The 27,687-nt window shown below is 40.7% G+C and overlaps 1 protein-coding gene across 4 annotated transcripts in view; it reads left to right on the top strand.

Annotated features, from left to right (window-relative positions):
- The window catches only part of Dip2c (disco interacting protein 2 homolog C), a 375,630-nt gene that overhangs the window by 211,974 nt on the left and 135,969 nt on the right, over positions 1-27,687 (top strand). For all 4 annotated transcript variants that reach the window (XM_076872837.1, XM_076872836.1, XM_076872835.1 and 1 more), the window contains 3 exons: positions 2,982-3,092; positions 19,200-19,325; positions 24,400-24,609. In XM_076872837.1, the coding sequence (XP_076728952.1) occupies positions 2,982-3,092; positions 19,200-19,325; positions 24,400-24,609 (447 nt within the window). The remainder of the gene's footprint in view (positions 1-2,981; positions 3,093-19,199; positions 19,326-24,399; positions 24,610-27,687) is intronic.

Genomic DNA, 27,687 nt, shown 5'->3' with positions numbered 1-27,687 from the left:
CAAGGAGAATGACCTTGCCTGACCCTGGACCCTTCTGTGGTCATAGGTTGGACTCTCACGGTGAGCACATTGTAGCTGGTGGCCTCCTCTTGTGAGAACATACTTTTTTTTTAAATTTTTTTGTGGTGCTGGGAATTGAACCCAGGGCCTTGTGCATGTGAGGCAAGCACTCTGCCAGCTGAGCTATATCCCCAGCCCTCAGAGCATACTTCTAAGCCACCTCAAATCTCATTGGGAATAAGCTCAGATTAAAGTTAATAGAACTAATATTCTAGTTTGTTTCACTGTCATTGCTGGCAACCTGTTGTAACTGTTAAATTTAGTTTTATCCACCCTTTTTTAAAAAAACTGTTGTAAATGCTACATTTCAGCCTATGAAGCTTAGTATTCCTAACACTTAGATACAAACGTGTGTTTGAGGACAGCTTCATAAAGTCCATGAATGAGCTCAACAGTGGCCCACAACTCTATACTGCATGTTCTGGTAAGCTGGGGAGGTGAGAGTAATTCCAGAAGGTATATTTGAGTTACTGAGACTGAAAGTTACACATTAAAAAACAAAACCCAAAAACTGGTGATTGGTGCATCTCAAACCCAGCAGTTGGAGTGTTGCACTTGCCTCTGCTTCCTCCCAAGCTGCACTAAGATATGTGTCTGCAAACAGATGAAGCCTAAGTCCACAGGATAGGAGAATGGAAGCCACAACTGCCAACAGTTGTAATGCATAGTTAGTGGCATCTGATTTGGCAAACTGGAGAAAGCCGGTAGACAAGGATGCTTTTGGAAACCCTAGGTACCACGTTGCCTAGAGCTGGGAGAAGAGATGGCCCCTAGTACATGGGGACCACCTCTGCCCACACCACCTGGAGACGTTTGTTCTTGGCATTGAAACCAATCCTCATCTAAACCATCCTCGGTTTAGGGATGTCTGGGGTGGTGCCCGTGCCTGTGTTCACTCACTAGCCAGACGGTGGGTCTCTTCAGGCAAATAAAATAGCCTAGTGGAAGATTTGATGGTGCCCAGCCATGAGGAAGAAGGGCTGTCATGCAGCCCCTTCAGTGGGAGGAGAGGGGAGATTAGAGAAGTCGACAAAGAGGTCCAGGTGAGGATTATAGCACAGGGGTGGCCTTTTGGTTTATCAACAATGATGGCAACAAAAGGTGATGAACTAAAGTAATTCTTGCCTAGAATTCCACATCTGAGCAACCAACCCGATCACGTGAAGGTAGAGAGATGCACACTGGGCACATGTAGGGCCTCCATGTGTCTTTCATCCCTTCTGCAGAAGCTACTTGAGGTGCCCCTTTAAAAAATGAGGGAGAGCTGAGAAGACACATAAGGAACGAATGACCAACACAATAACACAAGTCCAGGATGAAGGCATACCTGCATGACCAAGGGTAGAGTGGAGGGGCTCCAGGAGGGCTCTCCCGGGAACACCGAGCTGAAAAGCCATCTCCAGGTTGTAAGCATCTGATGGGGCCGGGGTGTGGGGAGTGCTTTTAAAGGACCAGCAGTAGATAAGATGTGTTGGAGGACGAGACAACAAAAAGGTATAAATACTATAACCACACAAAATATTCCTAACATCCAACCTTGTGGTTTTCAGTCTGTATGTAATCTTGAGAATTATAATCCATATGTATGAATCAGTGTAAATACCAAGCAACGTGTCTTCAGACAGGACTCTGATTTCTTAAACTTCACCTGTTTTATTTTTTTAAAAAAATAAAAATGTTTTAAAAGTCTGCTTTAAAAAGATCATTTGTAGACAATAACTGAAATGTTCGGTCACTGCAGACTGTTAATGACTTGATGTGCTTGCTAATTAAAGCTTATAGAGCCTAACAAAGTGGCGTTAGAGCAGGAACTGTTTTCATGATTCTGACATAGTTGACTTATCACAGGGGACTTAAAAACATGCTAGGAAAATGGCATGGAAATCACCAGAGTAAGAAATGTTAATCCACAGAATCGACAGTTAACGTTTGTGGGAGCCTTTTACTGGAAATAGGAGTCTAAACTTTTTTTTTTTTTTAACGATTCAGTGCCTGAGTTCTTTTCAAGTGTTATTGGTCTATCTCTGAAGAAGCAACAATTGGTAATTCCTGCTCAGTGTAGGAAGTCTTATTCTTGAACTGTAGTGATTAAGTTTTTCTCATACAACTTAGTTTTTACCTGGATTATTCCTTGCCTCTGTTAGGTTATCACAGTAGAACTGTGATTGGCAGATTTGGGTCAGATTTTTGACCAGTATCTTTTGAATCGTCGTTATCTGATGAAGGTGATATTCTTGGTAATTCATCACAACTGTACTTGAATATACCTTGTTAAAACCCCTAGTATCAAATGAAGTTTCCAAAGTGTGAAGTTTCCAGAGAGTGATTACTTTGGAGTGAAAAAAGCTGTTTGCTACCTATAGGTACCTTCTAGTTACCTGAATAGCGTTGTTTAAAGAAATCCTATAAGATTCTTTTTTTGATATTAACGGTTGCACCTAGGGCCTCAGACAATTGCTCTGCTGCTCAGCTACATCTTCAGCCCCTTGAAAGATTTATTTAAAGGTGAACATTAATGATAAAATGTGACTTTGGATATTTTTCAGAGATTTATGACTTTTATACTAAAAAAAAAAAAAAAACAAAAAAAAAAACCTTTTCTGTCTTGGACTTCGTTGTTCTTCCCATGATGTAGTGGGGTGACTGGACACTGGCTGGCATTCCTCAAGGCTGGGCGTCTGGGCAGGGCTGGCCTTCTGTGTTTGGGAGCACTTGTCCCTGCCACAGCCCAGGATGCTCACCTGCTGCTCATCCGCTGTGATGAACACCCACCCCCACCTGGTCCATGGGCCGCTGCAGCTGCACTGTGTGCATGGCAAAGCCTGGGTTTATTCCACCAAGGGATTGGCTCCATGGCATCTGCTGCCTGCAGCTGCTAAGCACAGCCCCAGCCTCACTTTGCTGTTTTCCCTTAAATCCAGGGGTGGATCAAGCTTTGCCTCAAGAGCGCCGGGCTCCTGTCACTCCTTCCTCTGCCTCTCGATACCACCGCCGAAGGTCCTCAGGGTCACGAGATGAGCGCTACCGGTCAGGTAAGACACTACATGGGGCAGGAGACTAATGGTACTCTGATCTGTCACTGTGGATGAGCAGGTGCACACTCTCATCTGTGAGGCACAGGTTCAAGAAATATGGACCTGCCCTGATTTTTGTCTCTCTGTACTCAGTCCCATCTTGTCAGAATGCTGTCTTGGTAATTCAGTCCTATTGCAGGCCATGTCTGGGCAGGGTGGGTTTAATTTTTTTGTTAGTTGAACAAGAAGAAACTTAGACTGTGATAAATACCATTAACTTCTAAAAAAAAAAATTATTTTTGTTGTAACTAAACACAATACCTTTATTTTTTTATGGTGCTGAAGACAATCCCAGGGCCTAGCACATGCTAGGTGAGGACTCTACTGCTGAGCCCCAACCTTGATGTTTACTTTTGAGAGATTTTTCACCTAACATGCAAATTAAAATTGCTTTTTCCTGTTTACCTAACTATAACTTTTATAAGAGAACTACTTGTAAGTTTTGTCATTGTACCTGCAACGTGGGTTTCAAGTCCTTGTAATTGACTGGTGGTGACCAGACCTACAACATTTACGTATCACTTTAAATTTTTCAAATAGCTTTTTGCAGGCAGGTGGTTAGTCTCATAACAAGCCGGTGATGAAGCTACTGTTTCATGTGGCACAGGTGGACATTGCTACTGAGAACAGTGAAGTGACTCAGTCCACACAGTGGTTGGGTGGGTCCTGTGCGGCCCCAGGGTGGTGCTCAATGGAGGCTTACGAGGCCTCAGCGCTCTCTGCCTGGTTTGCTGACTCTGGTTCCCACAGGAAGGGCAGAGGGGAAAGCAGAGCCTTATGGAACCTGCAGGTAGCCCCTGTGCAAACAAGAAGAATGGGCGTTTGAAGCTGCAGGACGTGCTGCTCCCTGCCTCGCACTGTTCTTCCTGACCTCTCAGCAGTTCTCAAGCCTCTGAGGTCAGGGATGATGTGTGGGGCTGAGAATGAAGGGGGGATTTTATGCCAAAACTTCTTTTAGGGCTATTTTATTGCCCCCTGTGTATTGACACTGAGATCTTATCCATTTAGGTGTGTTGGGACCCACTCAAGTAATAGGGAGGAAGAGGCAGGCATGCATGTAAAGGGCTTCTGTGAACTACCCTGACTGCTCACCATGCTGGTGTTTTATCTACATCCACACAGACATGCATGTGGACAGGTGTCTAGAAACCGCTCTTGCTTCGTTTCATAGAGGAGAAAACCAAGTTCAGGGAGGCCACAATGATTGAGATGGAAGCAGCTTGAGGAGCTGACCTCATCAGCTCAGAGGGATGCTGTGGGCACAGCCCTTCAGAAAGGAAGCCACCCATCTGGTCCAGCCCCCTTGGTGCCCTATGATAAAATCACTGTTAATTTTTCATTAGTAGCATTGTGAGGTGGGGAAATAGCCTTGAACAAATGCTGCAATTAGTGTTAGTCTTTTCCAATTAGAAACACAGCCTGGGGCATGAGAGCTTCAAGCTTCTCCCCTTTTGAGGGGTGAGGCATCTAATGAGGCGGATGTCACTCCAGATGCCAGCTAACCCAGGATTCCAAACTTTGTCCCAACACTTTTATTCCTGTCTCTTCTCTCTGACTGGTCACTGAGATCAGCCCTGCACACTGGGTGAATTTGTTGGTCTTGAGTGTTCACCCTTACCCTCAGGTGCTGCTGTTGGCCCTCCTTTGGCTCCAGGACTAAGTTCAAAGATGAACTTAGACCCCTCTAGTGGCCAGGACAGGTACCTGGAACTCCAAGGATTGGAACTCCAATTCCTGGTTGTCCCAGGAGAGGCTTGAGGAGGCACTCTTGGTACAGGGGTCTGCTCTGTGCCAGGTGTGGTGCTAGGAGATAAAGAGCTACAGAGAAAACTAACACAGTCCCCAAAGTGCACAGACCAAGGAGCCTAAGGATGACTAGTCGCAGGTGCAGTGGAACAAGTGTTACTAGCAGCATGATGGACAAGGCGAAGTGTCCAGCCTTTGCCCTTGCAGTCTTCTCTCAACCCAGCAGCAGCCTGGACTTTTAAAACGGTGATGTATCAAAAGGTGTTGATTTTGTGATCCAGTGGCTCCCATTTGGCTCAGTGGGAGCCGGAATCCACGTGAAGACCTGGTGGATGTGGCCTGGCATCGCTGTGCCCCCAGGAGATCATCTTCTGTCCTGACTTGTTCTCTGCAGCCACACTGGTTTCCTAGTGGACCTCCAGGGAGCACCTAGCTGCCATAGTCTCTTTACACTGGCTGTTGTCCCTCCCTGGAAAGTTCTTCCCTCATAAGACAAGTTGGTGTGTCCTGGCCTTCATCAGGTCTTTTCTCAAATATTGCTATTTTTGATGAGGCATTCTTTATCCAACAGTTACAAAATATGCCACCTCTTACACAGTCCCTATCCCTTCCCTGCCCTGATTGTCTCCATTGCAATAATCTGTATGACATTCTGTGTATCTATTAGATGGATGATTGACAAGTAGATGACTATGTATCTGTGTATATCATCTACCCACCTATAACCTATTGATCATCCTTCTCCTTATTTACCTATCATTCATCCATCAACTGTCAGTCATCCATTTATCATCTAGTTCTCCAATAAGGATGAAAGATCTGCAAAGGCAGTGTTCTTTATTTTTTTAAATTCATATATACTAAGCACCTGTAACAGAGCCTGGCTTCTATTTTTGGAAGGAAGGTTAATGAGAAAACGTAACCCATTTGGAAAGAGCAAGAAATTAGGAGGAGCCGGATTACACAGTATTTTGTGTCCTGTGCTTTGGGAATTTGGACTTGATACAGAAGATGATGGGATACCAGTTGGAGATTTGAGGTAAAGGTACAATGGGAGCAAATTTAGTTTGAAGATTACTTCAATAACGTTGTGGAGCATGGATTAGAGGCAGAAGAGACTGAAACACCCTGAATGCGTGGGCTTGGTACAAGTTTAGGAGATAGGTCAGAACCAGTGAGATTTGAGGTATTTAGAAGAGGCAGGTTGAGTATCCCTAATCCAAAATTCTGAAACACTTAAATCTGAAACTTCTTGGGTACCAACGTGATGCCGAAAATGGAAAAGCTTCACACCTGACCTCATGATGTTAATCAAAACATAAATACACTAAAAATATTACATAATAATTACTTTCCAGCTATAAACATAAAGTACATAAGAAACAAATGATTTTATTTAGACTTTGGAGCCTGTCCTCAAGATATCTCATGTACGCACAAACCCCAAGTCTAGAAAAATTTAAATTGGGAACACTTCTGGCCCAAGTATCTTGGGTAAGGGATAACCCAGGAGCAGTTGGACCTAAAAGCTGAGTTTTAACCTGTTGGAGAGTGAGGGCGGCAATCGAGGATAACGTGTTGATGTCTCAAACGCCTGCTCAGATGGTTGTCTGTTCAGAACCCATGTGTCTCTTTAGAAGTTAACTCCTATTGGTCATTGAAAGATGATGGACTTTGCCTCAGCTAGTCACTTACATCGAGGAGTCTGTGAAAAATCACAGACATTCCTTGAAGTGTTCTGAGACAGTGGAAAATGCTTTATACCATATATTAATCCAGTTTTTAAGAATAATTCTCTTCATTTTTTGATAATGATAGACTTGCATTCAGAATGGCCGCATCTATCAAGCTTTCCAGGGGCATGTGACTCTTGGGGCTCCGATTTTCCACCACCACCACCACCAAGTCTCTGCACCTCTCATGGAATCTGCCCTAAATATAGTTGAGTTTTCTTCATTTACTGACATACCTTAATCTACTCTGATGGAGTATAGGCTCATAAGTAGATCTTAAAAATAAGTGTGATAGAGGAGTTTATTTTAGTCTATTGCCAGTGTACACATTTCACAAGTTTCTGGTTTATTTTTTTTCAAGCCATCTTGGGATGTTTAAGTCATTCTCCAGGAAAAGGTTTGTGGTTCTTAAGAAGGCTTAGTTTCTCCAGAAGGCTTTGGCCACTTACCTTGCAGTAGAGCTTCTTCAGTTGCCTTGACCAAATTATGTTAGCCAAGGAGCAGTTCTGTTATCTATTAGATATCTGATTTAATTAGCAGTCACTATAGTCATCTATGTAGTCCTCAATTTAGTCTCTCCAGATGATCATTCCATTTCATTTCTAAACCATGACCTTGCATTGTCATGTACGAGTTCTTATAATAGATCCTTTCTCCTTTTTAAGTTAATTTTTTGAATAGAGCTTGAATATGCATTTACTGGGCATCTAGAAATATCACTTTATATTAGACACTCAATTACTTTTTACAAAGTCTAAAGCTTAATTGCTAGCAACATTTAATATATTATCCCTAGTAATTGCAAAACTTAAAAGAAAAAAAAAAGACTTTAGATACATTTGCATCCATTGCAACCAAGACCAGCTGTGAACAGGACGAATATTAAAACTAAAAGGCAGCATATATACTGTTTCCTGATATGGCTAGAATCTTGTGTTTTGATTACTTCATATTTTAAAATTTCTCGTTTCATACCCATACATGGACAGCAGCTGCCTCCGTAATGGTTAGGCACTGGTCTCCATGTCGCTCTCCTTGGCAGTGGCACATGAGGGACCCTTGAGTTCTTTGAGGTGGGGAGTCTTGAATAAAGTACAGAACCCCTGGGGCAAGGGTTCTTGAGGCCTTTCAGGGTGTCCATAGGATCAAGTAGTTTTCATTCTTACTCTTTCATGAGTGTGTGGAGGACTTAGGCAGATGTTGCAGGACATGGTGCTGTTCCTGTTCTAACAGCCAAAGATTCTACAGTGGTAGTTTTGTTTTAAAAAGCTACTTAGTTCTCTCCCCGCCCCCCTGCTCCTGAAACACACATACTGGGTTTTGTGGGGTTTTTTAATATATTTTAGTTTTCGGTGGACACAACATCTTTATGTGGTACAGAGGATTGAACCCAGCACCCCGCGCATGCCAGGCGAGCGTGCTATTGCTTGAGCCACATCCCCAGCCCCACACATATTGTTAATCACATTAGCAAAGGTTTTGAAGGTTTACCACAGTGTTTAGAGGTTCAACATGTTCTTTGGGTCGAGGAGTTTAAGAATCATTGTCATGAGATTTTTTTTTTTAAGTTAAGAGACTATGAAGTATAAACTTATGCATCTTAACCCACCCATGCCTTAGGGTTTTGTTTTTTTGTTTTTGTTTTTGTTTTTGTTTTTTAGGTGATAAGGTGCTTGTAATCATTCATTCAACAAATGTATTAATATTTTTAATACAGCCTAGCATTCTGTGCACTGTAGGTGAGACGCAAATTCAGAAGACCCTGTCCTTGCTGTCAAAGAGCTGTCAGAGCTATACTATATCCAAAGGTTTAACTTTGTCATCAACTTGTATTTACTATGATGAGACTCCTGCTCTGAGGATGTTTTTATTTGTGATAGAAATCATTATTTACATTAAATACAATGGGCTGGAAGAGGAGAATGCACATAGTGAAGCTAAATTAGATATACAGTCAGCTTAATATCCCCAATGCCGGTGTAAGTGGGACACTAGCTGTCCCCTCTTATTGCTAGAACCCATGTGGGACCTGTTAAATCTAAATCAGTTAAAATGAAATGTAAAATTCTGTTCTGCTTTACTAGCCCCACGACAACAGTCCCTGATCCACCAAAGAATTAAGGCCATAGGGCAAATCATTGTCTCAAAATTGCAGATGGATAATGTAAGCAGAAGGAAACGCCGTGTCAGAACACACACCAGTGGACCCTCAGGAGACATGGCGTGGATAGGCTGGAAATGCAGTTCTGCTGGAGGAGCATTAGGGAAGGGTAAATGGGGAGGAAATCTCTGCTCATTGTTATTCATAATTGACCTAATACTGTTTGGACTAGCAGCAAAAGCAATATATTGTGTGACTATAGCATGGTGGGGTAACAGGAGGCAGCAATGTTACAAGGGACAGGATGAAGAATTGGGAGTGCCCTTGTCAAGTGCTCACGCCAGTCATGAGCTGGCATTGTATGATTTGGAAGTGGACTTGGATTAATTACAACCACACATTGCCAATTTACAAGCCACCGCTAAATGTTTAAAGTGAATTATGTGGTAAGAGGAGAAAAATGGGATCATATAAAGTGCTCAATTAAACTTAAAAAGAGACGGAGGGGAAGGCAAAAAAAAAATCTATGGCAAAAATGATAAACAGTAAGTTATAAAAACATTGGTTCAAAGGCCAATCAGCTTAAAATTCAATGGTCTAAACACTTAAGATTTTCAGTGGATTAAAAAGACTGAATTAAAACTGAACTATGTTGCCTAAAGAAATCTTAGTATTTAGTCACAGATGGAAGCACAGTGATAAAGTTATCATGGTAACACTGATCAAAGTAGCTAACTGACTTCAGAACAAGGAAAAGTTTTCAGATAAAGAGCAAATCATAATAAAGGGGTCATTTTTCTAAGAAGGTGTAATCCTTGATGTGTGTGTGTACCCATCAACAAAGCACAAAGTACATAAGGCAACCCATAAAACATAAGACAGGTTTGTTAGCATGGGCGATTTCCACATCCCTGTATCAGAAATTGTCAAATCCAGCAGGAGAAATCGGGACATTGATGGTGCTCCTGTTCCAGCCATCTATCAACTAGCTGTAATTGGCATACAGAGTCCTTCATCAACAGCAGAATATGCATTCTTAAGCTCTCACAGAATGTTTATGAAGATAAGATTCTGTCATAAAAAACGTCACACAGTATATTCTCAGACCACCAAGGAATTAATCTTGAAATTAGTAATAGAAACAGATGGAAAGCCGCAACAGTAGATCCAACAATATACTTTGAAGTAATACAGAGATCAAAGAAGTACTTTTAAAAGTTGAAAAACATTTTGAACTAAAAGTGAAAATGCAAATGGTCAAAAATTGTGGAATGGAGCAAAAACAGTCTTAGGAGTGTGTAGCATTGAATACTGTCATTAGAAAAGAAAAGCCCAAATTGATGATGATCTAACCTTTGGCCTGAGGGAACTAAGAAGAGCAAATCATATCTAAAGTATCCAGAAGGAAAGACATAATTCAAATTACAGCAACAGTTAGATCAAAAATAATGAAATCTTGGCTTTTTAAGTTTTTATTTTGAAAGCTCAATAGTATTGATAAACTTCTAGTTAACTCGGGGGGGAAAAAGATACAAATTAACTAATCCCATCAGTGAAATATTGGACGCTACTATTGATTCCATATACCCTAAAAACAATAAACGGTGCAACTCTGCCCACAAGTATGACAAGCCTAGGTGAAAAGGACCGGTTCTTTGAAAGACACAATTTGCCAAAGCTCATAACGGGGAAAACTAGATTGTATGAAAGGACTTTATTAAACTGAGTTAACAACCTTCCCAGATGGAAAGCCCAGACTGGGATGGACTTGTGGCAGGCTTTTGCCACTGTTCTATAATCCCCTAAGACAGAAGAAAAGGAATAGCTTTTAGTTAATTCTGCAAGTCGACCATTGCCCTAACGTCAAAACTGGACAGAAAACAGACCAACACTTCTCATAACGTCAGAAACCCTCCATGTATTGGAAGAATGAATAAAACGGTGTATAGAAATATCTACACACCACTAAGTGGGATTTATTTCACAAATGCAAGACTGGTTTAGTATTTGTAAATCAATGGAATTCATATCAACAGGCCAGAAAAATTACATGATCATGTCGATAGATTTTGTTAAATCCTTTCTCTACAGCTAAGACCCATTTCTAGGAACACCCTTGGCAAACTAGGAGTAGAAATGAACTTCCTCAATTTGAACATCTACAAAAATCCCACAGCTAGCACCATAGTGTTGAGAAGCTACATGTTTCCCTCTAAGATCAGGAGCAAGGAAAGGTGGTTACCGCTCATCACTCTCGTCCATTCTTTAGGATGTCCTAGCTAATACAGTAAGAACAAAAAGGTAAATTCAGTTCACAGATGACGGGATTGTCTATGTAGAAAATCAAAGAATCAAGAAAAGACAGGATAAAAAATTATTCTGCATTTATTAGAAGAAAAAAATTTTTGCTTTTGTATGTGTTAGCAAGGAACTAATGTAAATGGAATTGGGTTTTCAATTCCAAATTCCTTTAGTACCAAACACCAAAACAGAAAAGAATCAGAAATCAAAAAGTGGACAAAAGTTGTGAGCAGATTCCTTCCTACAGAAGTAGAGATGGCAAGTAAACACAGGAAAAGATGCTCCTTGTCTCCTCAGGGAAATGCAGATCAACATTACAAGACGCCATTAACATGACAGAAGCTGACACAAATGCTGGGGAAGATGGGTAGCAACAGGGACCCTCAGTTTTCTGGTCGGAGTGCAGAATGGAGTGGGTGCTTAGGGGAGGACAGGTGGTCAGTTTCTTATAAAAACCAAACCCTCTTACCACATCCAGCAATCGTGCTCCTTGCCACTCAAAGGAATTGAAAACATGGGCACATTAATTTTTCTGAAATTGGTGGCAACCAAGATGTCCTTTAATAGGTAAATGGATAAAGTGGTTTATTCCAACAGTTGAACAATAGTGGTAACAGGAACTGAGCTGTTACCTAGTAAGAGGGTCCAGAGGAGACCCAAGTTCATATTAGTGACAGAAGGAAGCTGACCTGAGAAGGTCCAGACAGTGAAAAGATCAGTGAACGACTGGCCTCGGGGGAGGGGTGGATGAGTGGACAGAGCACAGTGTGTTTGGGGCAGGGAGGCGAGTCCATGTGGTGGTAAGGTGAGGGTCGCAAGCCCTTATACATTTATTGAAACCCATTGAGAGCAAAACTTCAAACATGACTCCATAGTAACCTATGGACGTTATTTAATAATATCGATATCGCCTTACTACAACAAATGCATTATAGTAATGCAAAATGTTTATTAACACTATGGGAAACTGCAGGTGAAGGCCTCTTTTTTTTTTTTCCTAAACATTCTTTTGGACTTGAGTTACGTTAATTAGTACATTCAGGTCTAACAAGTGCAGTGTTTAAATTACCACCTGCCAGGATCTTCCTTTAAACTCTTCAATGTAATAACTCATTTAATCCTCATAGCTTCCCCTAGGTAAAGTACTTTTATTTCCTAACTCACACCTAAGAGAACTGAGGCTCAGAGAGATTAAGTAACTTGCCCAAGGTCACACAGAGGATCTGGAATTTGAACCCATGTGCTCTGGCTCTAGAAGTTGCTGGCTTAAATGCTTTACTATAAGGAAACTAAGTTCCTTCATTAGAGAAACGATCTCTTCTTTAATTAACTGTGAAATTTGCCACCTGTTCTGTCTAGATATGTATTCTAATACTTATTACCTGTATAGAGTCGTGAACTCAACAGCTCCTGGAAATGGATAGTGACTATAACTTATGGAGAGAGGTATCAACTTTTGACTCGAGTATATGTCATATTCTAGACTATTTATAATAGCAATAGGGGCAGCCAGTATAAGGGGCAGTGGTTTAGACCACATCTTTTTCTCCAGGGTCAAAGGTCTTTTAAATTGTTTTTGTCTCAAATACTTCAGTACTCATATTTTGGAATACTAGTTTCTTGCAGAGTGAGGCAAGCTGCATCCTGTTTTAAAAGTAGAAGTGCAAAAGGAAAGGTGGGGTTTCTAACAACTTGTATTTGTTCATTGACCTCGTTTAGGTTTCTGATGAGGGAGGAACACCGGGAGGTTGGGTGATTGCCTTCAGGGCACTACAGCAGAGGCTGCCATGACCAGGTCTTATTGGCTGGCTCCTATGTGGCTTGTGCTGAGGGTCCCAGTCATTGCCTGCCCTCTTCCTAGTTCTTCTCCTGGCCTATTATCTGTGGCTCTTCAGGAACACCTGTGTCAGGTTACCTGAGTGACCGCAGGTTGTATTGTTCCAGGATAGTGCCGTTCTAAGAATTCACAGCGAGTGTGTGAGGAAAACATGGAATCAGTCAACAGTCTAACCCCTTTGGGATTCTTCAGTTTTGCATACTCATTAAAAGCCATTGCCTCAAAATATTAATGAGGGCAACTGCCAGTACTAGTGCCTGCTGTGTGACAGGTACCCAGCAGGTTGCCTGTGCCCTTATCTCATGTAATTATTGCACCAACTCTAAATGCTCCTGTTTTACAAACTAGGAAAGTGTGGCTTAGAAGAACTAAAAACTTAGTGTTGATGTGGGTTTGCAGAGCCAGGATTCTGCTTCCACAGCGAGACAGTCCAACAGCCCATTGCTTCCTAGAAAGATGGACACATCAAGTGCTAAATCTCTTAGTTTCCTATCAGTAAGGGAGAGAAAAAAAAACTTCAAGTATGTCTTTGAGGGGCAGTAGGTGGTAAAATTTTCCAAAGTCAAAGAATGGGGTAAGATTCCTCTTTGAACCTAGTTGGCAGAGGGAAGACTGAATTTCTAAACTAGATGCCTGCAGTGATTATTTTAGGAACAGGTGTTTGCAGAAAATGGAGACATTCAAGGAGTGGCTGCTTAATGCTTGGGCTGTGGTATTAAGCTTTTATATTCTCTTGGGGAAAAGTCATTTTTTTTTTCTCCAGCACTGTATGACATGCTAAGTGGTTTTTTGCCATTTTCAGGATTTTTTAAAAATTCTGCTTAGAAAATACCTATTAGCACAATTTGTCTAATGCTATAAACATTAGTTCTCAACAAATTATTTAAAGATGATAGTGATCTGCTTATTTAGTGCTGCATGAAGTTCATCTTAAGTCATTTCTCTTCATAGAATAATGCTTTTGGTTTACTAGAATTAAAGGCTCAACCTGAGTGAACCATGAACTAGTAGAGCAAAGACGGACAGACAAGGAGGATTCACTTCGTATCACCAAGTGAGCTACCTCAAATCGATCACCTCTCAGCTCCAAGTTCATCCTTCACTGCCTTCTCTGGAAGCTGTGGATCTGAGCCCTTTACATGTTGTTTTCAGCTGTTGATGGAGGTGTTTCAGGAGCTTCAGCTTCACTTGGGCCTGCTGTGTGCCCGACCAGTCTAGGCCCTACACCATATGGCAGCCAGCAGGTACCTGCCCAGCTTTGCAGGATGCTTCCCAGAGACTCCTCCTTGCCCCCGGAGGGCAGCACATCATCCCAGAGCACTGTAGCACCACATGGCCAAAGGCTTCATCTCTGGGCCCTTACACTTGCTAAGGTCTCCTGACAGTCCTTGGTCCAGCTTATTCCTGTCCTGTTTGCTGGGGTGCATATTTGCTGCTTTTCTCTGCTTTGGTAATATATTAACGCCACCCTGGGATCCTGAATGAAAGTCATTTCCCATTTCCATGGGAGTGTAAGCTCCTCATCCTAGCCTATTCACAGACTGAAACATCTTCGTCCACTGTTATTCACCTGCGTTGATGCTTAGAAATACTAGAAAATAAGTCTGTTTAGGAGACTAAATGTACAGCTCTGGAGCCAGATTATTTCCTTGAGGCAAGTTCTTTTTAGGTTTGTGTTTCAGACAGGCACAGGGGTACACGATACTGCATGTCTAGTGTGCCCACAAATCTTGCAAACGTCTCATGGACACAGTGGACCCTGCATTTGGCCGCCATTATGTGGCTAGGCTGCTGCTCGCAAGTGAGTTCTGTTCCTCCCTTCTCCTTTCTCGGCCTCTCATCTGGTTGGTAATTGATTTGGATGGGAAAAACCTGTACAGAACATTTATAATTAAGATTTTGTGGGACACTAATTAAGTCCTTTAATGGGTTTCTGATGCATCACAGCTGCTGAATTTCAGTCATAGACTCATTCTATGAAAACAAAGGGAAGATTTATAGCAACCTATTTATCCATTTTGCTGTGCTTTCTGGAGAGGTCTTGATCTTAGGAAGTCTTTTAGGATTCATCTGGTTTTGGAACAACAAACCATAAACTTTTTCTTTAATACCCAACCTCATTTGTTGCTTGTCCCATACTACTCCTTCCCTGCCTCCTGGGCACTCCAACTGGCTGGGGCCTTCCCGTCATCCACTGGTGTTAGCACCTACAGGAAAGAGACCTCAGGGTGTCCCTTTGCACTGTGGCATATCTTCCTCTGCCCTGGACTCCTCTGCAGAATCAGCCCTCTGGCTGTTAGACCAGCATCTTATAAGCTGGACTTTGTTGAAGCTTCACTAGTAACAATTCTGTTTCTTGCAAGTTAGGACTGGATTTAAGGAGAGCGAAAGGAGGAAGAAGCAAAGCTTGGAAGGATCAGAAGTGTCACCAGATGCCGGGGTTGGGCTCCTTCCCCTGCCAGTGATCATGTTTCAAAACATCTTTCACAGAGATTATTCTGTCATCTAATCACTTTTAAAGCGTTGGTAGGCTAACGTTCTTATTTGGCATGGATATTTTGGGTTGAACTGGGATTGTTAAGCCTTACATCAGCTTAGCACATGGAGGTAAATGCTGAATTAGACATTCAGCTCTGCCAATGAAGGTTGGAGCCATAATTATACTGCACACTCAAGAGGCTGATCTTCAGCTCTGGGGCAGTTACCCACATCTTCGCCTCGTCTTAATTGGCTGTTTTGCTGCCTGTGGGTATGCAGGGATCAGACCCTAGAATGCCGTTTGTGGATGGGTTATTCTGTCATTTTCCTTAACGTTATTATTCAATATAGAGTCTGATAGAATCTTTAGGGTGCTATTTATAGATTATTTCAATGTTTATTGTGGTACTATTTATGGTAAAAATAGAACATACATTTGTCTGTCTTAAAAGAATTTGCCTAGTTACTGCATTAGTTTATGCATTGCTCAGCTTTCACCTCTCATGGATCTTGAAAGATTTGGAGTAGAAAAGTATCATAGTTTGGTATATTTATGATATATAAGTGCATACCAAGCCTTTTGAGGAAGCCCTGAAAGTAGGAGTGCCTAAAGACAAATTTGTGCAGCAAGAAGCATGTAAACATTTCTTCAAGTTGCGGTCAGTTTTGTTTTGCTTAAGTATCCTCTTGCCTTTATCCAGGGAAGTAGAGAAGTTAAACCAAAGATTATCAAAAAATTTCATGGTGTCCAAGTATCTCCTCCCAAATTACTTCTTTTTTTTTATTTTTTTTATTTTAAAAGTACTTTTTTTTTTATTTAACTTTAATTTCTGATGTAAAATACTTTTTTCTTTCAACTTCCATAACGAAATACTGAGCTATCAGATACCCCTGGAAAAAATATGTATATTATACATATATTTCTATAACATTACATCATATATATAATATATATGCAAAAATTTGAAGACTTTATAGAAAGCGGAACATCTAAAAGGCACTGCACAATGGAGTTAAGATTACTTACATTTTATGTACATATACACACTTTATTCTGCGTAAGCAGATAACTAGTGAAGTTATCTTTCACACGTGAATGTCTCATCCACAAATCCCTGCATCACAATTTTATAACTCAAAGAATGCCTAAATATTTCAAAACAAATTAACTGGTTAACTTCTTCCCTCCCCAAGAAGAAACTAAAAATGGAACAGTTCTTTTAAAAACTCAAAGTTTTCTTTCAAAACACATAAACATGTATGTTCCATTACTGTTTACAAAACAAAAAGCACAACATAATTATGGAATAAATAAATGACAAGGGATAAACAGCCACTGAATCTAACCACTTGGTGAGAAGTGATATACCTCAACTAGTTTTTTAATGCTTCTAAAAATTTCTTGGCCCATGGGTCGCTAGGATGCAATAGTTTCCCTATACTTCTTAATTGCAGTGGAAAAGTAGCATCTTTACCCTGGAAGAACTTGATAGTCACCACCTTTAGCAGTGATCAAAGTTTGTCACCTGTAGAAGACAGTTGTCTGCCATGTCTCTGAGATGCATCATCCAAATCTGATTACAAGGACATTGGAAAGAAGATAAACCAAGTACCATATTGAAGGATGGGCCACAAAACAAGTGACCTGTACTAATCAAAATTTCTAATTTCTAGAAAATTTGAGAAACTTAGATTGAGGAGGGATAATGTGACAAATGCAGTCCATCTCATCCTGGGTTAGATCACAAACTGGGAAGACCAAGTAACCATCAAGGAAATTACTGGGGTAATTGACACTAACTGAATGTGGGCTTTGGATTAGATGATAGAAGTAGATTGTTAAATTTCGAGATTTTTGAGGAAAGTTTTTGTAACATAAGGGGATTTCTTTGTTTTTAGGAACTGCATGGCTTAGTAGCAGTGGTTCAGAGAACAATGCCTGGAGAGGGTGGAAGGGGCGGGAGAAAGCAGTGGGGTAACATGTGGAAACCGGGTGAAGCTGGGTGAAAGCTTAAAAGGGAATTCTTTATTCTTATAGATTTTCTCTAAGTTTGAAATTATTAGTTTAAAAAGGAGAAAATGTAAAATTGATAGTGTTTGATTCGTGAAAAACTAATATTTTCTCACATTGGATCAGCTCTTCAGTTTTGAGCCCACAGGTCCATGTCATTCAGTTACTAGTCTTTGATCAGAAACTTAGGAAAGCAGTGATCAAAAAAACTAGGTTTTCGTCTTAAAGTACTATGAGTCTCCTTGAGGTGAAAAGACTAGTGCACACATAAGCTGAACGGGATAAGACAACGTGATGGTTTGGTTGTGTAGGGCACGCAGAGTGCTTTCAAACCCGGGGAGCCATGGGTTTCTTGTGAGGGGCTAGATAGCAAATGCTTTCAGCTCTGGGGGTAATTGTGGTCTCTGCTTCTATGGTGTGAAAGCACCTGTGGACTGTACGGGGACAAGCAGTGTGGCTGTGACCCCGGAGCCACTCTTTACAAAAAGAGCTGGAGGCTGAACCTGACTCTTAGGCTTTCCTGGCCCAGCCACACCAAAATGGAAACCAGTCCTCTGGCAGAGAACTGGGTTGACTGAGGTTGGGCTTGGGGAAGATGTCTGGAAGGAGCTGTGTTGTCTGTAGGTCCCTGAGATGTCACTGGAAGGGTTAGAGGATAATGGTGTTGGAGGCCCTGGAGTGGATTCCTAGCCATGCCACTCACCTGTTTCATAACTGGGAGATTTCTGACTCACAGAGCACCTCTGATTGCTTGTTTATGAAATGGGAATAATCAGGGTACCACCTACTCAGAACTGCTTAGAATACCCCGAGGGTTGTCTTCATTATGTGGACAGTGACTTCCAACTGGTCTCCGAGCATCCCCTTCAGTCTTCTCCACAGCCACAGGAATGGTTCCACCAAAATGGAAGTAGGTTCGTGCCTGCCTCCCATGCTTTCCCTATTTTACTTGAATAGCCCCATATTTTGGCCATAGCCATGGGCCATAATGCCTGCATCCTCAACCCCAGCCAGCACCACACTCGTGCTCAGTTTAAACACCATTATGTTCCAACCTTTCCAGTGACATCTCGGGGACCTACACTCAACACAGCTCCTTCCAGACATCTTCCCCAAGCCCAAACTCAATCATCTCCACTTTGGTAGTTTTCTCCAGTGCCTTGGGAAAGAGACTCATGTTGACAGCTAAGGGCTATTCATTTTCAGTCCAATTTCATATAAGGGGGGGGGTTCCTTCAGGTGGGAGCTCTCCTCTGTCCCCACTCTTTAGAGTGAAAGTAGCCACTTGGCACATTTGTTACATATATTAATTCTCCTCCCTGATTTTTATCTTTGTCATGGTGCTGCATGAGACATATTGCCTACATCTGTCACATCACCATTGGATTCTCAACCCTTTGGGACTCTACCTCAGAACAGGCATTCAATAAATACATGGTGAATTGAGAAAATGGGTTAATATCCATGAAATGTCTAATACGGTGCCTGGCCCATCACTGAGGGCGTGCTCAGTAAGTGTAGGCTCTATTACTAACAAACTGCAACCTGTATGTACGTCCCTCAACAATACATTGGTATGAATTATAAGGCTCCAAAACATGACCTAGAGAAATATCCAAAGAAATATCCTTAAGAAAAATCATAGAACACTTTATAGCCAATGTTTAATCATTTATGCCAATTCTATGATAATAAAATGTACAATTAAAGTCTGAATTTTAAAAACTTTCTATTGAGGCTTTCAGGCTGGTAGGTCTAACTGCTTTCCTTCCCTTCCTATGGGTGAACTTCAGAGGAAGGCACTGGCCTTCAGGATCCTGGGCTAACAGTGCAGTGATTGGCTTTCTCTTGGTTTCAGACGTTCACACAGAAGCTGTTCAGGCAGCTCTTGCTAAACACAAAGAAAGGAAGATGGCAGTGCCTATGCCTTCCAAACGCAGGTCCCTGGTTGTACAGACCTCGATGGATGCCTACACTCCTCCAGGTGAGCAACTAGTTTCTCCCTGCTGCAAAAGTATTGAGTATATCTAAGAACTGACTGCTTTTCCTTCACCCTTTTTGGCTTCCAATAAATGGTGCTATAATTCAGGAGTTTATGAACCAGAAGTCCAAAAGCAGTTTGAGTTACTTTAGAAAGGTCTTCTGGACTTTTCATAGACTCTTTAATATGTACTTTAAAGTCTTATAAATTGTATCCGTTTGATTCTTCATATGGAAAAGAAAAGAATTGGTACCTGTAGAGTTCTAATAGAATTCATATTTTTCTTCAGCTTAGATTAGTACATACATATTCTCAAGGTGTCCTAAATATGCTCTGTTGTATTATTGAAGAAATGAAGAACATTGAACAATTATAGGTAGTTACCTGAATTGAGTGTCATCAAACTTTGTGAAGTGCCACATAGTATCTTAGCTTCTGTAGGCCCAAAGGTTTCTGTGATAGTTGCCACAGTAGTGTGAAAGCATCCATTAACAGAATGTCAGTTGATGGGTTTAGTGTATCAATAAAACTTTATTTACAAAGACAGTGGGCCAGATCCGGTCCACGAGCCTGATAACCCCTAATTGAAATGGCTGTAGGTAATAACCTGTTTCTACTATTCCATTAGTTTGGTTTCTGTTGCTGTAAAATACCTGAGGCTGGGTACTTGAGCTCACAGTTCTGGAAGTTCAAGAGCATGGCCCCTTCACGTGCTTGGCTCTAGTTTGGGCCTTTGGCTTTGTTGCAGTAAAGCAGATGGCATATGGCAGGTTCAAGATGGGAAGCCAGAGGGAGTCAGGGCTAGCCTTGCTCTTTTTATAACTACTTACTGTCTCAGGAACTAAGGATCCTCTGAGCTCTGTTGGTTCCTCTGGGGGATATAACACAACCTAATGAACCTTGCACTAGGACCAACTTCAAGTTTCCACCACCTCCTGACAAACTGAGTGCTGTCTTCCAACACATTAACCTTTGGAGGACAAACTGGAACCATATGCAAACTATGGTGGTTATGTAATACTGCTTTTATTTTATCCCAAATTCTACGTAACTACCCAAGTTCTCTGTTTTATTCTACCCCAAATAATTAGAAACTTTATCTTACAATCTTCAAAAACCAAAATGAAACAAATTATCCTGGTGTCTGTCAGAAAAATAAAGGATTGAACCTACTTTCTGATCTGTTTCTGTGATTTTGGTCCCAATGCTTTTCATGTCTGTGTTCGTCTGCTTTCTGTTAACGATACAGTGTTATGGACTACACAGTTTACATAATTTTATGTATTTTGAGTGTATTCCTGGAGTGGAATTATTGTTTCATTAAATGTTTTTGTTTAGGTTTGACAGATCTGCCCCATTGATTCCAAAGTGGCTGCACCATTTTGCATTCCCACCAGCACATGAGCATTCCAGGTGCTCCATCACCAGTGGTTGACATTGTCTCTATTTTTACAATAGCCATTCTAGAGGATGTAGTGGAAAGAGTATGTCTTTGGTTTTAATTTTCATTTCATTGACTACTAAGGATAATAAGACTCTTCTAATGTGCTTAGTAATTATTTGAAAACATTCATTGAAATATCTGTTCAGATTTTTGCCTGTTACAATTAAATATGATGGGATTAACAGCTTGCTAAGTTTTTAGTTCTTCATATAAACAATATAATTCGTTTTTACATGTGTACAATTTGCAAACTGTGGTTTCTCTTCATTTCTTAATGGTGTCTGGTGGTAGACGGCATAGTGTGCCTTCTCCACCAAAGACTTTTTATCCTAGTCCCTGGGTATGTTACCTGACACCACAAAAGGGACTCTCTAGATGTTGAATGTAAACATGTTCAGATGGAATGCTTAGATTTACCCCTGAAGCCTCTAGAAGGAACACACTTCTGTCAAAACCTTTATTTTAGGCTTTGACTTGCCGAACTATAATATAATAAATGTATTTTATAAGCTAGTGTGTGTTAGTGGTGACTTGTTGTGTTAGCCATGGAAAAGGATAGTATTTTGAAAAACAAGAGTTTATTTTTATGAAGTCCAGTTTATCAATTTTTATTTCATGGATTGTGTTTTTGGAAGCTCTCGAAGTTTTATAGTTTCAGGCCTTTCATATAGGTCTGTGATTCGTTTTGAGTTAATTTTTGTGTACTATGATGTAAGGATCTGCATTTCTATTTTGGTTGTTGATGTTGTCTTTTAGGAGGACATTTTGGTCTTAGTGAATTGCACAGTTGACCTTGCAGCATTTGAAGAGACTATTTCTTGTTGTTTCTGGACCTTTATCAAAAATTGGCCACAAACGTGAGACTTTATTTCTGAATTCAGTTTTGTTCCCCTGATAATAGACATATGCCTATCCTTGAGCAATCAATATCACTGTCTTACTTAATGCAACTTTTTAAAAGTTTTAAAATTAGGTAGCGAAGTCCGTCATTTTAATTTTCCTTTTTCAGAATTACATTAGCTATTGTAGGCCTTCATGTTTTCAAATAAACTTTAGAATAAGCACTCAGTTTCTATCAAACAAAACAAAACAAAACAAAAAAAACCAAAAAGCCTTCTGTGATTTTATTCAGGATTGCCTTGGACTTGTGGATCTATTGGAGAATTGCTTCCCGGACATGATTGAGTTTTCCAATCCATGACATGGGTATCTGCATATTAAATTTCCATTTATTTTATTTATTTTTGTATGGTGCTAAGGATCGAACCCAGTGCCTCACATGAGCTAGACAAGCACTCTGCCACTGAGCTACAATCCCAGCCCTAAATTTCCATTTATTTGGGTCTTATTTCTCTTGGTGATGTTTCATAGTTTCTGGTGCATAAGTCTTGTACATTTTTGTTAGATGTTTGCTCAGTATTTTGTTTTCTAATGTTGTTGCAAATGAAATTTTACAATTGTTCAGTTAGTATTTGTGTATTTTATCTCTTATATCCTATGATCCTGATAAACTCACTTTAAAAAAAAAAAATTTAGTTGTAGGTGGACACAATACCTTTATTTTTATGTGGTGCTGAGGATCCAACCCAGTGCCTCACACTTGCTAGACAAGCTCTCGTCCACTGAGCCACAACCCCAGCCCTGATACTCATTTTCTGTTTGGGAAAATTTTGCTGGATTTCTTGCCATTTTCTACATACAGGGATCAGGTCACCTGTGAAAAAGATAGTTCTTCCTTCCCAGTTTGGATGTCTTGATTATTTATTATTTCATTAGCTAGAATCTTCCAGATAATATTAAACAGAAGTGATAAGAGGGCCGTCCTTGGCTTGTTCTTGGTCTCCGGGAAAGTGCATTTCATCTTCTACCTTTAAATACAATGTTAGCTGTGGGTTCTTCATAAATGTCATGTGATACATTGAGGAAATTTCCTTGTATTCCCAGTTGGTTGAGAAACTTGATCTTCAGTTGGTGATAGATTTTATCAGACACCTTTTCTGTCTTCAGATATGGCTTTTCTGTTTTTATGTGCTGTGTAACATTCACTTTTCAATGTTAAGCCCACCTTAATTCCTGTTGGTAGTGTTCAATTCTAGTCACCACTTAGTCGTGTTTTTTCTGTTTTACGTGTTGCTTTGTTCATCTGCTAATACTTTGTGGAGAATTTTTGTGTACGTAGCATGGAAAATGTTATTCCACAGTTTCTTAGTGAAAAGGTTGGGGATATTGAGGAGTGAAAGATTGGCTGGAAAGGGGCCTGAAAGGCTTCCTGGGAAATGGCCATTTTCAATATGGGGATAAGGATGCATTGCTTTTTCTTTTCTTTTCTTTTTTTTTTTTTTTTTTTTAACATTTTTTAGTTGTCAGTGGACCTTTATTTATGAGATGCTGAGAATCGAATCCAGTGCCTCACACATGCTAAGCAAGCACTCTACCACTGAGCCACAACCCCAATATGTGCATTTCTTAAAAGCTGAGTATGAAAATGTAGAATATATGAATTTTATATAGATTGTATTTTTATATAAACTAAGTAATATGTGAATAGGAGGAGAGAGTTTTCTTATTGTCACTTTTCTAACAAATTTCCAACATTTTTTTAAAATTTCTAGGTAGTGTAGGTCATGTGACTCCTGAGTCATGTGTGAAGAATCGTGTATTTAAACACCATGTCATGGCATTAGTTGTTGTTGCTATCATTCCTGCTGAATGTTGTGGAAGTGTTCACATGGCTTCTTGCTTCTTGTCATCTTAGTCACCAGTGGGTAGGAAGGATCCTGAGTGTGAATCCTACAGTGAAGCTTAAGTAACACACATTGCAATGATTCATTCTTGCTTGTGCAAGAACAGCTAAATAGGAAGCTATTAAATGGAAATTTTGCCATTAATTTCAATGAAAAACATGGATGTGTTTGATCTCAACTGTGTTTCCCAGTTTTCACACAATAAATAAGCAATTAATGAGATTTCATGAGAAATGAATACTGTAAAAGTAAATAGATTTAGTTTGTGTATAAAATTGTAAGGTGATGAAAGTTTATGGCATGCACCAGAGGAAGGGGCAGAAACCTCAGGAGCATGCAGGTTGGTGAGGTGAGGTGGGTCCATTTTTGTAAGGGGCATTCTTCTTTCAACACCATTTCTTCAATAGTTCCCCAATCTTGGAGGAGGCACATGAGTGTCTTATATTCATAGTGAACCTAAAACATGTAGCTTAGAGCATTTCAGGACTACCAAGGGCTAAAATCATCACACTCTGAAACACGTGAAAGTAGCACAGGCACCGGAAGTTCTTAAGAAAGTGTGACTCCATCTTTGGCACTTGACGGATGCATGCAAAGAAATTGATTTATTTCCAAAGGGATGTGTAGGGAAAATTGGTGAGTATCTTTCATCTAATACTATAACATCAAAATAAATGTTTATAGCAAACTCAACTTATTTGGAATGAAAAACTCTTACTAAGGGGAAAAAAGATATTATCTGTAAGGTGGAATCACTTCTTCAGGGTGTTTGAAGCAAAATGTTGTCGAACAGTTGTGTGAGGTGGAGCTGGCAGAGTTGGGAGGGGGGTTGAGAGTGAGGGGCTTCTGTGCTGCCACAAATAGCAACCACATCTCCTGTTCCACGTAGATACCTCTTCTGGCTCGGAAGACGAAGGCTCTGTGCAGGGTGATTCCCAGGGGACCCCCACTTCCAGCCAGGGCAGCATCAACATGGAGCACTGGATTAGCCAAGCCATCCACGGCTCCACCACGTCCACCACCTCTTCCTCCTCCACACAGAGCGGGGGCAGCGGGGCCGCCCACAGGCTGGCGGACGTCATGGCACAGACGCACATAGGTGAGTGCCCTGCTGGCTGGCTCGCCGCCTTTCCTGGTACTGGTTTGCTCTGTTACCTGAGTAAGCACTAGATAGAAGAGTCCCTTGTTTACTTGTTCTCTTTTGTATGTATCCTGGGTGCAGAATCCATTTGGTGGAAATAGCATGGAGCCCCTCTGACACTTGGGGTGCTTTGGTTTGTACTGTTGTCTGGAACTTCACCACATTAGTCTCTCCCACAGCTGGAATTTCAAGATCCATCTATAAAGAAATGCCTTCTTGGTCATGAGGGAAATTTGCAGCCTTCTCTGCTTATGTGTTTTCATCTCATTTATGCTAAAATATACTAAATGACGTTATTCTAAATGACGTTTCCATAGTGCTGATAAACAAGATGGAATTTTGAAGTAGAGTTGCATTACTTTGGGAGCCACTTGAAGAAGTCAGGTGGCCTTAATCACCACTGTTTTTTTGCCTTAGGTAGTGAGATTCCTAGATGCTTCATTCTATTTAGTATGTAGGGTCTGTCAAAAGGGTCACTTTCTGGATTAGTGGAGAAACAGATGAGGAAGTGTTACCCTAAGATATTTTAAAAGAGTGTAGAAAAGATGAAGTAAGAATTGTTAGAGGAAAAAAATCAGAGCATGTTAGATGAGTTAGTAGCTGTATGAAATGTGAGTGGTGACACGCATTGTTCAGCCTCCACCTGGCCAGTTTGCCCGTCACTCAGTATGCCTAGGCAGTCCTTATGTTCAGAGCAAAAATAGGACACCTGTGTCTGTTCTTGCCCATTTTCTGCTGTGGATTAAGATGCTCAAACAGTTGAGTGATAAAAAGTTCACTTAGGTAAATTACTTGTGTTGGATATGGCTCAGTGTGGTCTCCCCATTAAAACAGCAAGTCAGGCCCAGGAGGTTGCTGCTCACTGCGTCGTCGTGGGAGCATAGACACAGCTGTAGATCTGTCAGTCTTTACTACTGTGGGCACAGCTCATGTCTGCAGCCCAGCATGTTGGGGAGCAGTAACTGTAAAGTTGTCTCAGGTGCCAGGGTGTTTATTTCCAGATCCATAACTGGGTGGACAGGCACAGCTGTTTGATCTTGTCTTGGCCCCATTTACTCTCCATGAATGAAGTAGAAGTTTAAAAGCCTCAGCCATTTCACATCTATAATGAGACAATTTGTCAAATGCTGGGAGAGTGGGGTCCTCTCTCAATTCTTCTGGGAATACCACTGTGGTCTTAATGTCACTTTTCCCTGCTTTAGATCTTTAGTGCATTGTGGGGAGCGGGGACCTGGAAAAAAATAATTTATTTCTTGTGTATCACAGAAGAGTTATGAGTAAAAAGAGAAAAATGAGGACGTTTTCATAAGTTTCTAAATAATACCTGAAAGCAAAGTGGTATTAGTTTAACACATTTCTGGCAACAGACACTGGTTTCTAAAACCTGTTTGAAATCACAATAAGTTAAATATGTAATAGAATTGTGTCCCCTTTAAGTGTTTTTAGATAATACAATTTCTCGTGCATGTTGGGACCCAGGGTGGCAGCAAAGACTTTACGTCAACTTGACCTGGCACCTGGGCAGGAAGGTCCACATGATCTCTGTACTTGAAAGGATTCGTATTTTCCAATTTTGTTCACTTTTCAAGGAGGTGCTCACAATCTTACCAGGAGGAACACATGTTTCTGAACAACGTAATCACTGCATTTGGCTTTCCCTGTGTGAGTTTACACTTGGAATTCTGGAGGAAATTATAGCATGGAGAATTAAATTTATCCAGACTATAAAAGGTTGCATTACTCATGTACATCAAGGCTCAGTGTAACCTAAATATAACTCCTCAGTGTGTGACATTTCAGTAATTTCTCATTTGGCACAAAGCTAAAGTTCCTAGAATATCTGGGAATATTCTGTAAGTATGAAGTATTTTTGGAAAGAAAGCAATGACAAAATAAACCTAATGAGACTTAGAATACTTTATTCCTGTCACAAAACAAAAGAGAAGTCAGGAGTGGCAGGGTTTGACCTTTGGTTGAGATCCTTAAAGGCCTATGCACGAGACAATAGCTTGAGTGAGTGTGGGGGTGTTTGGAAGAGCTCAGGGCAGAACTGACTCCAGCCATGTTTGCTGATCCTCAAGTAAAGAACTTAAGCTGGATACTGCAGAGACTTCTTTCGTCCAAGTAGTAGAAAGGCTAAAGAGTTTAAAAGCATGCGGTTTCCCTCCACAGTAGGCCATTCTTCTACTTTGTTGTTGAAGCAGAGTTCTAAGTTTCTTTTGTAGATAATTCCACAAATTTCATTATGCCAACGTTAACATAGGGACATCTCCCATGACATAGCCAAGCTGGTTTAGGCAAGGATGCAAAAATCCTGTTGCAGGTTGTTTTTCCCTTTTTCTCCTGCTCTGCTTGCTATGCATCTTGCAAGGTGTGCCTATGACTCTCACACTGCAGAACCCTTACAAGCTCGGCTCCACCTGAGGATGCTGAGGTCTGAGACTGTGAACAAGGACAGTGCAGGAAGGTCAGACCTGCCCTGTGCACGTCCCTGCATTACAGGCCAGCTCCATTGTGAGAACCTGGATGACTCTTCATGTTACCAGAACGTATTTATCAAAAACTTTAATATGATTAGAAATGAAGGGTCTCAGGTTCTAAAATATCTTACCAGTATCAACAGTGGAGCATAACATACAGTAAGTAGTAGATTTAGTGGAATGTTTTAAACTTAAAGAGGTATATTTGTAAAAATATGTTCAGATTAAAATATTACAGGAATTATTTAGCAAAATAGAGATGGAGGAATTGAAGAGACCACATAGTACACTTCCAGAAGCAACAGAACAATAGGGGATGCATGTTACCTATTTAGAATAAACTTATATTTAAGATATTGGACTTACATGTCTTTTCTCATTTTTCGGCTCCAAACATATTATTAGCCTCTAATCCTTTGATGTACTCATCTGCTGACATTGTCACAGCATGTTGTAGGGATATATTTTCATTATCCAGATATTCATAAAGTAACTGCCATTTCCAGAGTGCTTTGGAGTTGAGTAAACATCAATGTTACTTTTGGTGTTTGCTGTT

Source organism: Callospermophilus lateralis, chromosome 13, assembly GCF_048772815.1.
Source record: "Callospermophilus lateralis isolate mCalLat2 chromosome 13, mCalLat2.hap1, whole genome shotgun sequence".
Taxonomy (NCBI): Eukaryota; Metazoa; Chordata; class Mammalia; order Rodentia; family Sciuridae; genus Callospermophilus; species Callospermophilus lateralis.
This window is presented reverse-complemented; position numbering and strand designations above follow the sequence as displayed.